Source organism: Saccopteryx leptura, chromosome X (assembly GCF_036850995.1).
Source record: "Saccopteryx leptura isolate mSacLep1 chromosome X, mSacLep1_pri_phased_curated, whole genome shotgun sequence".
Lineage (NCBI taxonomy): Eukaryota > Metazoa > Chordata > Mammalia > Chiroptera > Emballonuridae > Saccopteryx > Saccopteryx leptura.
In genome coordinates, this window is record NC_089516.1 from 124148145 (window position 1) to 124162857 (window position 14713).

The following is a 14713-nucleotide window of genomic DNA, read 5'->3' on the forward strand; positions in this document are numbered from 1 at the left end:
AATGGGATAACTATGCAGTAATAAAGAAATAAGGAAATCTTACCTTCCGTGATAGCATGGATGGACCTGGAGAGCATTATGTTAAATGATATAAGCCAGTCAGAGAAAGAGAAATAGTGTATGATTTCCATCATATGTGGAATCTAATGAACAAAATGACCTAACAAGCAAAACAGAGACTGACTCATAGACAGCAGGCTGACAGCTGTTAGGTTGGGGGGGGGGCTTGGTGATGCGGAGGTGGAGAAATTGAGCAAAAATGGACATGGACAACACTGTGGTGACTGCCGGAGTGAGGGGGTGAAGAAGGGTATAGGGTGATAAATCGTGATGGACAAAGATTCGACTTATAGGGGTGAACACACAATACAGTGCAGAGATGTGTTGTACAACTGAGCACCTAAAACCTATATAATATGTTAAGCAGTATCACCCCAATAAATTCAATTAAAAAGAAAAAGAAAGAAAAATAAAACTGACAGTAAAAAATTCTTGAGTCTATAGAAATGATTTTCTTGTTCAGACATTTTCCTTTATTTCACAGTGCCTAGACTTGTGTCTTTATGCAAAAGCAGCCATTAATCCAAGATTAATTGTCTCACTATACTTGCCCTTATCTAAGGGTTGAGTTCCCACCTTGGTGTCATATTTAAAGAGTGGATGATAAACTATGATGACTAGGATGGTTTGAAATCTACAAACTCTCACAGTGTCTAGAGAAGAAAAGATTCAAGATAGACAATGATGGCATCCATATAAGTAAAAGTCTATCAAACAGAAAAGAACACAGTTCTTCATTGATCTGTAAGATTAAAAACAACGTGGACATACACAGGAAAGTAGACTGCTACTCAGTATAATTTTAAAATGTTTTCAGTACCTGTTGTATTATTTGCAAGTTAGTGTCAAGGATAGAAAGATGAATAAAATAACTTCTTCCATTAAGGATCTTATAAATCAAGTAAGAAATTTGCTGAGAACCAGAGAATATAAAACAATGAAATGAGCTTTCCTGAGCAAAGTAGGATTCCCAACATGACCGTATTCAGAGTCTGGATAACCATCCTAAATGCTATAATGAGGCTTCTTAATTACAAAAGGAAGGTTATAGTAAATAACCTTCAGGGTCTTTTTTTTAACTCTATACTTATGAGATATGTATAGTGTAATGTGAACTTACATAAAATGAGAAATACCCAGAACATTAAAATTAGTTTTGTTTTTCCCCTTAGATGGATTAATGTGGGATAATAGTAATATTTTAAAATAACCAATATTTTATTTTTCTTAATTGAGGTGAAAAATAAATCAATAATAATTTAAATTAACTTTCTAAAAGTAATGTGTTTGACCATTTAACTTACATTTGTTGGAAAGTCTAGGTATTCAAATTTGAAATAAGTATTAAAGACCAATTCCTGAACTTTCAAAAGCAGAATAAATCATGCTGAATTAGTTTTTTTTAGACAAGAATACATTTATACAACTTATTTAGGTTAATTTATTCAGTAGCAATGTCAGTCATTATGACAATCTACCAGGTATGGTCGTAAAGTACTGCAAGTGGTTCAAAAAATCATATATAAAAATCTACCTTGCTGTGTTACTCCCATGATTTATATATAAACAACATTCTTACAAGCTTCTGATTCCTTCAAAAGATAGTATGGACCTATTTTAAGAACCTATCTAGAAAATATGTAGAGACAAAAATAAAATATAATCTCAATTTATTAGCTGAGTGTTTGTCATATATGTCCTTTATTATGTTGTAGTACTGTTATTAAAGTTTTTATAAATACTTCTGAAAAGTAATTTTGAGAATTTTATTTTCTCTTGAGTAAATAACATAGCTGAAATTTGGGTAATAATACCCCAGAGTGGGTCAAAAGATTGTTGTATGATTACCTTTATTAGAAATTGCCTAATTATTCCCAAGTGGTTTTATCATCTTATCATCCCAGAACAATGTATGAGAGCTCCAGGAGCTGCACATGTTCATCCATATTTGGCCCTTTAAGACTTTTTAATTTTGCTCATTTCAGTAAATTTATCATTTTATTTCATCATGATTTTAGTTTGAATTTCTTTGATGACTAATAGTATCAGCATCTTTTTATATGCTTATGGACCACTTGAATATCTTGAATATCTTGTAAAGGTATGTTTAATCTTGTAAAGGTATGTAATATCTTGTAAAGGCTTGTTATTCTATGCAAGACTTATTTATACCTTTAGGATACAAGTGTTTTGTCAAATACATATAATAAAATATACATTATTGCCTCTTTATTTTCTGAACAATATCTTTCAAAAATCAAATGATATTTAACATGAACAGATCAAATTTTAAATCATTTCAATTCTCTATTTTATCCCTGTGGTAAATTTATTTAGTTTCTTTTCAAATGTTACATAAACTATGCATTCCTGGGAGGGGTAATATATATATTATGTATATGTACATAATCTTAACTCAAGATACTCAGAAAAATCTGATTTGTCAAACAGTCAATTATAAAAATACACCATCATCATTACTATTAAAATTTCTTTGTATATCATTATTTTGCTAGAATTATAAACACAAGAAATCAGCTATATTAGAAATAAATAAGTACTTTACTGAGTCTAATTTACCTCTAAGAATATAGATAGAAGTTCCAATGATATTTACATTCTTCACAGTTTAACATTCTTCCACTTCGTAAAACATTTTTATTATAAGTAAGCACAAGGGAATAGCTATAAAATTTATAAAATTTGTATCACTTAATGAGATCTAAAAAGCATATTAAGAAGACAATTCCCACCTTGTGAATGCAGGCAGTCACCTGTATCTCATCACAATAAACCAGTAATAGTCAGAATTAAGTTTATAGATATAACTATCTAGATTTAAGTCAAGACTCTAAAAACTACCAGAAATAATGAGTGCATTGTCAGTGTACTAGTTCTGCAAACTAAAATGGCTCACCCTTCATTTTTCTCAGTAAAAGCAATACTCAAGAATAAGCTCTTTTTAAAATAAAACTCATTTATGTCAGTTAAAATATATAATTGATTTATAAAATAATTTAAGCAAAATAGTAAGTGGATTGTATTATAACTCAAAAATAAAATAACTATCCATGAGCCCATGTTACTATAAATAAATGAATATACGAATAAATGGGAAGGGATAGCTCTTCTTTACAACAATATCCTATGAATGAGTGTAGATTATTAATTAAGGAAAACCTAAAAATCATCATTAGGCAAACACCACAATAAAAACTGTTGCAGGCAAACTCCACCAGTAGGTGCTCAAATTGGTACATAAAGGTTTGAGGAGTATCTTCCCCCTAGATATTTATAATTACAAAGGGAAAAATAGGTACCCTGCAGTGGAGAAACCCAGCAGACAGTACCTTAACTAAGTGATAAAGGTTAACATCCCCAGTAATAAGATAAAGTGACATCTTATATATGTTCCCCAGTATGATGTACTTACTGAGAAGGACACAGCATTCCTTCCATGGTATTCATGCCAAAAAATGCAGAGTTTTGATCAAAACACAAGAAAATGTCAACAAACCCAATATGAGAGGTAAATACAAGATAACTGGCCAATACTCTTCAAAAGTGTCAAGGTAATGAAGGACAAAGAAAAACTGAAAACTATCAGAAGAGACTAAGGAGACATAGCAACAAAAATGCAATTTTTGTCAAGAAAATGAAAACACAAGCCACAGCTTCGGAGTAAATTTCTGCAAAAGACTTATCTGACAAAGGACTATTATCTAAAATATATAAAGAACTCTTAACACTCAACAATAAGAGAACAACCAAACTGATTAAAAATGGGCAAAAGAGCCTGACCTGTGGTGGCGCAGTGGATAAAGCATCGACCTGGAATGCTGAGGTCGCCGGTTCAGAACCCTGCACTTGTCTGGTCAAGGCGCATATGGGAGTTGATGCTTCCTGCTCCTTCCCCCTTTCTCTCTCTCTCTCTCTCTTTCTCTCTCTCATACTCTCTACTTTCTCTCCTCTCTAAACTGAATAAATTTTTTAAAAAAATGGGCAAAAGATCTGAACACACACCTCCCCAAAGATGATATACAGTTGGAAAATAAGCAAATGAAAAGAGACTCCACATATGTCATCAGGGAAATACAAATTAAAACAATGAGATAACACTACACACCTATTAGAATGGCAAAATTCCAGAACACTGACAATACCAAATGCTGGTGAGGATGTATACCAACAGGAACTTTTTCATTCATTGTTCATGCAAATTCAAAATGGTATAGCCATTTTGGGAGACAAGTTAGCAGTTTCTTATAAAACTAAATATTTATTTACAATACAATCCATCAATCATGCTCCTTGGTATTGATTCTAAGGAGCTGAATATCTATGTCCACATAAAAACCTGCACATGGATGTTATGGCTTTGTTCACAGTTGGCAAAACTTGAAAGCAATCAAGATGTCTTAATGTTAGATTCAGGGAGTACTGATATGCTGGGGCTGCCAAAGAGTGTAACTATTGAAGGAACAGTAAGTGCTGATATGGCTCCTGTGAGGCTGGGAACAAAGAAGGTCAGAGACCCTTATCAGAAGTTTAGGTTTGAAATTCGCCACTAAGCTAAAACCGGCCCCTGTTGCTATGCCGGCCCCTGTTGCTATGCTGCGTGTGACCTCCCTAGCCAATAGCTAAACTGCCACATCTGCTTCTGTCTATGCTTGCTCACTTAGGATATATAAGGGCCTGGCTGTAAGCTCCAGGCGCGGCTCCCATTTGCAGCTCCTTGTGGGCAAGGTGTCTCCGGACATCTCGGGAGTTCGCCCCTGCGCAGGTTAAACTGGCCAATAAAGTAACATCTTAACTCCTGAAAGTCTCCAACATTTGTTCTCGTACCCGGTGGATGCTACATTTTGGGGGCTCGCCCGGGATTCTCCCTTGGCGGAGTTTTGGGTTGGAGACCGGAAGGACAGCTCGAGCTGAGTAAGTATTCACGGAGGATCCTCATTTGGTTTGATTTTGGGCTCCGGAGCACACAATCCTGAGGTGGTAGGTAGGACGCTGCCGGTAATCCACCCAGGGCTTTCAGAAGCGGGACGCCACTCTCTGAAATTTGGATATTTGGATTTGTTAACTTTAGGAGTGACCGGTCACATTAGGAATCCGTTTTGCGCTGCGCTGCGTTTTGTCTGAGCTCAAATGACTGAGTTGAGTGTGAGAGAGACAAGTGTGTTCCTTGTGTTAATAGTGTGTGTTGCCTGTATCCTACCCTTTCTCATTATTCCTGATTCATCTAGGATGGGACAACAGGAGTCTGTGCCAGGATCCCTGCTCGAGTGCCTGTTGAAGAATTTTTCTGATTTCCAGAAGAGGGCTCAGGGGTACGGAGGTCCGCAGCCAAGTCCAGGTTTCCTCCGGACCTTGAGCCAGCTGGAATGGCCTGCATTTAATGTGGGACGGCCCACAGAGGGCACTTTTGACCTTCCAATTTTGTTTGCTGTCAGAGCCACGGTCTATAGGGCTCCCCACCCAGACCAATACCTGTATATGGATGTGTGGGTAGATACAGCCATTTTGTCTCCTCCTCCGGGAGGGCAGCCATTTTGCCTCCTCCTCCGGGAGGGCAGCCATTTTGCCTCCTCCTCCGGGAGGGCAGCCATTTTGCCTCCTCCTCTGGGAGGCGCAGCTATTTTGCCTCTCTGGGAGGCGCCGCTGGCACCAGATGCCGGCCCATGGGCACCTCCTCGCCTCATCTATGTGCCTTTTTCCACTAGTGATTTATACAATTGGAAACATCAGAATCCCCCATTTCCCGAGAAACCTCAGGGACTAATATCTCTCCTTGAGACCATTTTTAGGACCCATCAGCCCATATGGGATGATTGTCAGCAGATTTTACAAACCCTCTTCACTTCTGAAGAAAGGGACAGAATAATGAGAGAAGCAGCTAAGGCAGTATTAGGAGAAGAAAGTGAAACTTAGGAGGGACGAAGGGAAATAGAAGACGTTCTCCCGTCTCAACCTCCTACCTGGGACCCTAATACCACTGGGGGAAGGGACGTGCTCCTCCAGTATCGCTGGGCTCTGTTGGGGGGCTCAAGGCAGCAGCTAGAAAGTCAATCAACTTTAGTAAAGTAAGTGAAGTCATCCAGGGAAGAGAGGAATCCCCAGCAGCCTTTCTAGAGAGACTCATAGGGGCTTATAGAGAATATACCCCTCTAGATCCTGAGGCAGAAGAGAACAGGAGACTAGTAAATATAGCCTTTGTGACTCAGGCCACTTCAGATATTAGGAAAAAGCTTCAGAAGATTGAGGGGTTCGAGGGAGAGAATAGAAGCAAGCTATTAGAGATATCCCAGAAGATGTATGTCAATAGGGATGATCCGGAGGTTGGCAGGGCGAAGGAAGTTGCCAAAATTCTGATTGCTGCCACTGCCCAGAAACCTCCTCACAAAGAGGCAGAGGTCAGCATAGAAGTAATTGTCCTACTGTCTGAAGAACACTTACTTGCCACCGTCCTAGAAGGTAAGGAGGCTGAGGAAAGGGTTCCAGACGCCCTGCATGCCCGGGTACCTGAGGTTTGGGCGGAAACCAACCCCCCAGGTTTGGCTGCTCACCAACCGTCTGTCCTGGTGCAACTGCTTAGCACTGCTAGACCGGTTAAGATCAGGGAGTACCCGGTCCCAGCCCGAGCTAAACAGGGAATCACCCGGCACTTGCAACGCCTGCTGGAGGCAGGCATCCTTCGAAGGTGCCAATCAGCCTGGAACACCCCGCTGCTTCCTGTCCAGAAACCGGGGAGCCAAGACTATCGTCCGGTCCAGGACTTGTGGGAGGTGAATGCACAGGTAGAGACTATTCATCCCACGGTGCCCAATCCGTATACCTTACTGAGCTCATTGCCCCAACCCATACCTATTATTCTGTCCTAGATTTGAAGGATGCCTTCTTTTGTATTCCCCTGGCACCTCAGAGCCAAGGGATCTTTGCCTTTGAATGGAATGACCCAGATAATGGACTGGTGGGGCAGTTCACTTGGACCAGACTACCACAAGGGTTTAAGAATTCCCCCACCATTTTTAATGAAGCCCTCAGCAAAGATCTGCAGGCTTTCCGCTTCTCCCATCCGTCAATTGTACTGCTCCAGTATGTGGATGACATCCTCATAGCTGCCAAGGATAAAGGAGAGTGTGAGGAAGCTACCTTGGACCTGCTACAAGATCTCGGGCGAATGGAGTATCGAGTCTCCGCCAAGAAGGCCGAGATTGTGACGCAAACTGTAAGTTATTTGGGTTATAACTTACAGGGAGGGCAAAGGACATTGTCCAGCCAGCAAATTCAGATGGTCTTGCAGATCCCCGAGCCTACTAACAAGAGACAGGTATGAGAATTCCTGGGTGCAGTAGGATACTGCCAACTGTGGATATTAGGCTTTGCAGAACTAGCTGAACCCCTGCATGAACTAACCAGGGGTAAGGAAGAGCAGTTCACATGGACAGATAAGAAGAAGCAAGCGTTCCAAGCACTGAAAGAGGCCCTGGCGGCTGCCCCAGCTTTGGCCCTGCCGGATCTGGCCAAACCCTTTCAGCTATTTATAGCAGAAAAGGGAGGGGTAGCCTTAGGGGTACTGAGCCAGGAACTTGGGTCGTAGAAGAGGCCTGTCGCCTATCTGTCCAAGAGACTTGATCCTGTAGCCTCGGGATGGCCAACATGTCTGAGGGCACTTGCTGCCACCTCCATACTAGTCAAGGAGGCTAGTAAATTAACTTTAGGGCATGACATCAAAGTCATTGAGGAGCACTACGTAGAGCAAGTGCTGCGAGCACTCCTGACTGGTGGCTATCTAATGTGCGGCTAGTGCAGTATCAGGCTCAGCTGCTGAACCCTCCATCTGTTCAGTTCCTCAAAACTGCTGCCCTGAACCCAGCGACTCCACTTTGGTCCACAGTTGCAAACAAATCCTTGACACAGTGACTGGCTCCCGCCCGGAATTAGGGATCAAGCATATGGGAAGGCAGACCTGACCCTCTTTACAGACGGGAGCAGTTTTATTAAGGATGGACAGCGACATGCAGGGGCAGCAGTGGCCATGGAAAATAAGGTCCTATGGCAGAAAGCACTGCCCGCAGGAACATCTGCACAAAGGGCAGAGCTAATAGGACTAACCTGAGGCTTACAGACAGCAGGGGGGAAAGACATTAAAAATCGCAATGAAATTCTTGCCCTCCTAAACGCCATTTGGCTACCTACCAAAGTTGCCATCATCCACTGCAAAGGACACCAGAGAGGGGCAGCCACTAGGCCACAAGAAAGCCTTCTGCCATTGCTGCCTAAGCCAACGCTACCTCCGGATCCTAGATATTCCCCAGAAGAAGAGCAGGAAGGGATGCAGTTGAAAGGGAAGAAAAATCAACAGGGAGAGATAGAGCTTCCAGACTCCCGGCTCTATTTACCCCAGGGAATAGTAAGAGAAATAGTAGGAAGTATTCATACTAGTACCCATCTAGGACAAAACAAGCTAGAACAACTTATCAGGAAGTATTATGTAGGGCCCAACATCAGAGATATTGTCCACTCCATTGTCTCGAGGTGCAGCATCTGTGCCAGAGTAAATGCACAGAATAAGAAGCTACCCCCCTTTATGAGGTATCGGGGGAAAGCTCCGGGAGAACTGTAGGAAATAGATTTCACAGATATAACCCCTGGGAAGTCAGGTTATAAGTATCTACTGGTATTATTAGACACCTCAGGATAGGTGGAAGCATTCCCCACGTGAGGAGAGGCTGCTTCCACAGTCTGCAAAGTCTTATTAAGGGAAATCATACCTAGATATGGCATTCCCCTAGCCCTAGGATCAGACAATAGACCTGCATTCATATCCAGGATATCTCAAGAATTAGCCACTAAGTTAGGTATTAATTAGAAATTGCATTGCATTTATAGGCCCCAAAGTTCAGCACAGGTAGAAAGAATGAACAGGATTCTGAAGGAAACTATAATTAAGCTGAGAGGGGAGACCAGCGAAAACTAGGTTGAGCTCCTCCCTTTCACCCTTTTTAGAACCAGATGTACCCCCTATCTCAATAAATAGACCCCTTATGAAATCTTATTTGGGCAACCTGTGCCCCTTGTACCTCGATTGACCAGAGGGGAACTAGAGATTTCTAATCATAATTTCCTCAAGTCCTTGCAGGCCCTGCTCCAGAGTAGAAAGAAAGGTCATTGAACTGAAAGCCTGCCAGGCTTCCCGGCCCCATCAAGGGATACGTCTGTGCTGTAGAAAGTAGGACATAAGAAGGTTTTACAGGTTACTCAGCAAACTGTTCAAAGACTGTCCAAGAGGCACTTCTAGAAGTACACCACCCAAGGACTGACTCTCACGTAGACGGGTCCACACACCATGATCCTGAGCACCCCCACTATTGCCAAGGTAGAAGGCATACCCTCCTGGGTCCACCGCAGCCGGCTGAAGCTTGCAGTCCCAGCAGAGACACCTTTGTGGACAGCGAAGACTGACCCCGCCAACCCTTATAAGCTGACCCTGAGAAGGACAGCATGCCCTGCTTCAGCCACAAACCAGAAGTTAACTGGTCCACGCATGGCTAATGCCTAGAGGAACTAACTAAGGACTCTTTTAATCAGGCTTTAGGAAAAGGGAAACTAGGATAAAAAGAAAGTCAACTTAATTGTTACTAAAGGTTAAAAATTTTTAAATCAAGAGTTTTGACTAGAAAGGAATTGTATAGTTTTGATCATAGAAAGTATAAAGTATAGAGGTACTTTTGAAAAGAAAAGGGAAAGGCAAGTTATTATGAAGGCCAGTTATTTCTGGATAAGAAAGTGCATAAAAGTTGAAGGTTTATGTAAGTTGCAGAAGGTTTGTGTAAGTTGCAGAAGGTTTGTGTAAGTTGTAAGAAGTTAGTGCAGAGAAGAAAAATACAAGGCAGGACACGTTCCTTGTGTATCAGCCCTGCAGATATTGCAGGAAAGCAGTTTATTATCTTAAAACAGTGTGTGCTTGTGTACTTTTGCAAAGATATTGTACAAATGTGCTGAAAACATTGTAACTTTGTAGGTTTCGCCTATAAATACCCCTCTCCCCCTGAGCTCATCGCTGACCATTGTGAGAGGCGTAGTAGGCTAATCACTAGCCAGTGTATAAGACCCAATTAGCTTATAGCTACAGCTAAAGTAGAAAATTCTCATGAGCCCCAGCCTTATACCATTCTCCCCAACGATGAAGAATCAAGGGTTTGATTTATGCCCAAAAGAGATGGGGGAATGTTAGATTCAGGGAGTACTGATATGCTGGGGCTGCCAAAGAGTGTAACTATTGCAGGAACAGTAAGTGCTGATATGGCTCCTGTGAGGCTGGGAACAAAGAAGGTCAGAGACCCTTATCAGAAGTTTAGGTTTGAAATTCGCCACTAAGCTAAAACCGGCCCCTGTTGCTATGCCGGCCCCTGTTGCTATGCTGCGTGTGACCTCCCTAGCCAATAGCTAAACTGCCACATCTGCTTCTGTCTATGCTTGCTCACTTAGGATATATAAGGGCCTGGCTGTAAGCTCCAGGCGCGGCTCCCATTTGCAGCTCCTTGTGGGCAAGGTGTCTCCGGACATCTCGGGAGTTCGCCCCTGCGCAGGTTAAACTGGCCAATAAAGTAACATCTTAACTCCTGAAAGTCTCCAACATTTGTTCTCATACCCAGTGGATGCTACACACATGGATGTTATGGCTTTGTTCACAGTTGGCAAAACTTGAAAGCAATCAAGATGTCTTTCATTAGTGAATGGATAAACTGTGATACATCCAGAAACAGAGTATTACTCGGTACTTAAAAGAAATGAACTATATAAATTCATGAAATGACATGAAGGAAGCTTAAATGCATATTCCTCAGTGAAACAAACCAATGTGAAAAGGCTACATACTGTAAGTTTCCAACTATATGATATTCCAGAAAAGAAAAAAATACTATGACCAGTTGTTGAAGGCATTAAGGGAAGGGAGGAATATAGGCAAAGCATAGAGGATTCTTAGGGCAGTAAAACTATTCTGTATGATTCTGTAATGGTGGATACATGCCATTATAAATTCATCCAAACCCATAGAATGTACAACACCAAAAGCGAACCCTAACGTAAATGATGGACTTTAAATGATAATGATGTCAATGTATCAATCATACTATATCATGGGGATGTTGATAAAGGATGAGGCTGTGTTTGCGTGGGAACAGGCGAAACATGGGAACTCTATATTTCTGCTCAATTATGGTGTTAATCTAAAATGTTCTTTAAAATTAAGCTTTTTTGCTTTAATTACAGTTCAAATTCAGTATCATTATCTATAAGTTTCAGGTGTACAGCATAGCGATTAGACAATCATACACTTTACAAAGGTTCCCCCTGATATTTCCAGTACCCACCTGACACCATACAGTTTTTACAATATTATTAACTATATTTCCCATGCATTACTTCACATCTCCATGACCTAGAGGGTATTATGCTAAATGAAATAAGTCAGACAGGAAGACAAACACCATATGATTTCACTTATATGTGGAATCTAAAGAATAATATAAACAAACAAACAAAAATTCACAGGCTCATGGCTGTCAAAGTGATGGTTGCCAGAGCAGAGGGGATTGGGTTGGGGCACTGGGTGAAAAAGGTGAAGAGATTGAGAAAGTAAGTTACAAAATAAAGCTCTGTTTTTAAAAATTGCAATGTGGGATCCTGGACCGTATCTCCTGGAACAGGGAAAGGACATTAGGGGAAACGTTAATTTCCTGGATTTGATCATTGTACTATAATTATGTGAGTTGTTAACATTAGGGAAAGCTGAGTGAAGGACATATGTGAATAGTTCAGTATTTTTATTTTTATTTTTGCAATAAGTCTTTAGTCATTTAAAAACTACAGCCACAATTCAATTAAAACAAACAAAATAAATAAAACTCTCATCTTTTCAAAGGACTCTTGCTGTCCATGTAGTATAATATATGACATTATTTCATAAATGAGACCACCTTTAATAAAGTCATCTTATTATTTAACTACATGTTAATATTATCACTAATAAGTTTAGTACTAAGTGCCACACATTGTTCTAATTACTTTATAAAAATTAACACATTTAACCTCAGAATCATTTTAAGATGTAATTACTATAACTTCCATTTGAGAAGACTGAGTGCACAAAGTCACTTAGTTATAGAATTGGTATTTCAGCTTCAGAATCCAGGAACTCAACTATACTCCTATAATTCTTCTCAAGAAAAAAAAAAATAGTAGACATAGCAGCAACAGCAGCAAAAATGGTGATGCCAATAATGGTAATAAAGATAAATCAGAAAAATATATTAAAAGAGATCTTTTGACCTACATAAAATTTCACTGTATAGCAGAGTATTGTAATAGGTAAGTGCCAGTGATTTTTATAATTGTCATGGGGAAAATGCTAATCTGAGAGTCTAATGGCTAAGGATAAAAAGTTACCTTCTGTTTTTCTCTATAATCTTCTCCTTCAAACTTGTACAAGCTTTGTTCAGTGTCCATTCTAAAATTTCTCAGAGAAGACTCTCCCATTTTCTGCAGGCGTTCATCCATCTCTGCAGTCTAAATTTGAATGCATTAAAATTAGAAAATTATCATTAAATTATTTATAAATATCTGAGTATAGTCTACCTTTATCAATCGGGTTTTGACATGAAATAGTCAATCTGTTAATTTACAAGTTAAGAATGCAATGTTAACATCAAACATAAAAATTTTACTTGCCCCAAGTATTTTAAATACTTAAATGAAAATATTCTTCAATTAGACTTTATTTAAAATCTTTTATCATTAAACATATAACCATATTATTCTTTCTTTTTTATTTTTCTTAAATGAAAGGAGGAGAGATAGAGACAGACTCCCACATGCGCCCCAACCAGGATCCACCTTGCAACCCCAGTCTAGAGCCAATGCTGAATCAACTGAGCTTTTCTCAGCACTTGGGGCTGATTCTCAAACCAATCGAGCCACTGGCTGCGAGAGCAGAAGAGAAAGAGAAGGGGAGTGAAGGGAAGAGAAGCAGATGGTCGCTTCTCATGTGTGCCCTGACCCGGGATCAAACCCAAGATGTCTACATGCTGTGCAGATGCTCTATCCACTGAGTCAAAGTCATGTTACAGTTTCTATTGCAAAATTTTAATGGGACAATAGATAATACTAAAAGAAAACTTGAGTTAAACAATACATTTTGCATATGAAAACAAAATTACTCAAAATTCAATATCTGGCCTCAGATACATGAAAAGATGCTCAACAACATTAATCATCAGGGAAATGCAAATCAAAACCACAATAAGATATCACTTCACACCTTTTAGAATGGTTATGGTAAATAAATCAACAAACAAGTGTTTGTGAGAATGTGGAAAAAAGAGAATCCTTGTGTTCTGCTGGTGGAAATGTCAACTGGCGTAGTCACTATGGAAGACAGTATGGAGGTTCCTCAAAAAATTAAAAATAACATTACCATATTATCCAGGATTCCACTGATCGGTGTTTATCTGAAGCAAAAAAGTAACTCGAAAAGATATCTGCATCGCCCATGTTCACTGCAGCATTATTTACAATAGCTAAGACATGTAAACAACCTAAGTGTCCGTTGATGGATTAAAGAATATGTGATATATACACACACACACAATGGAATATTATTCAGCCATATAAAAAGAAGGTAATCTTGCCATTTGCAATAACTTGGATGGACCTTGAGAGCATTATGCTAAGTGAAATATGTCAGAGAAAGACAATTACCATATGATCTCACTGAGAGGTGGAATTTAAAAAAAAAATACAGACAACAGATTGGTGGTTGCCACAGGCAAGGGGTGAGGGAGTTAGTTATAAAATAACTAACACCTGAGGATAAAACATAAAAAAAAATTATAAATATATATAAATATCCTCAGAAATTTTTTAAAATGATCTGAAAAGTAAATTCTACCAATTTACAGGAAATATAGTAAATATGTGAACTTGGAAAAATACCCCATGGAGATGGAATCAACAAAACCCTAAATGTGAGCAACTCAAAAAGGAAATAACTTAATTTCTACACCAAATAAATGACAAGGGAACTAATACATAAAGGGAGGGAGAACTACATATCTGAAAAGATATAAATGATGCACCAACCAATGGCAATGTGTGAACTGTATAGCTATTTATAAAACAAATGGAAATTTGAATACTAACTGGATATTTCATATTATTATAGAATAATTGGGGTTTTGCAGGTGGAATAATACTGTAATGATTATGTTTTTAGAAAGAGTTTTTACTCTAAAAAAGAGTCCTTTTTAACTTTTTTATTTTTTTTTTATTTATTGAATTTTTGGGAAGACATTGGTTAACAAATTATTTAAGTTTCAGTTGTATAATCATCTATATATTGCATTGTGTGTTCATCACTACAAGTCAACTCTCCTTCCATCACCATTTATCCCCCTTTACCCTCTTCTACCTCTTCCCTCACCCCCTTTCCTTCTGGTAATCACCGTACTGGTGGATGTGTCTATGAGGTTTTTTCTTCGCTTAATCCAGTGCTGTTCAACCACTGGTTCAAACACATGTGGAATAATGATTCCACATGAAATTATATGGTGCTGGTCCTTCTCTACTGGCTTATTTCACTTAGCATAAA

The 14713-nt window shown here is 39.4% G+C and overlaps 1 protein-coding gene across 6 annotated transcripts in view; it reads right to left on the reverse strand.

Moving 5' to 3' along the window:
- Nucleotides 1-14713, reverse strand: part of SMARCA1 (SWI/SNF related, matrix associated, actin dependent regulator of chromatin, subfamily a, member 1) — a 109153-nt gene that overhangs the window by 58845 nt on the left and 35595 nt on the right. For all 6 annotated transcript variants that reach the window (XM_066356378.1, XM_066356383.1, XM_066356377.1 and 3 more), the window contains one exon: nucleotides 12514-12633. In XM_066356378.1, coding sequence (XP_066212475.1) covers nucleotides 12514-12633 — 120 coding nt within the window. The remainder of the gene's footprint in view (nucleotides 1-12513; nucleotides 12634-14713) is intronic.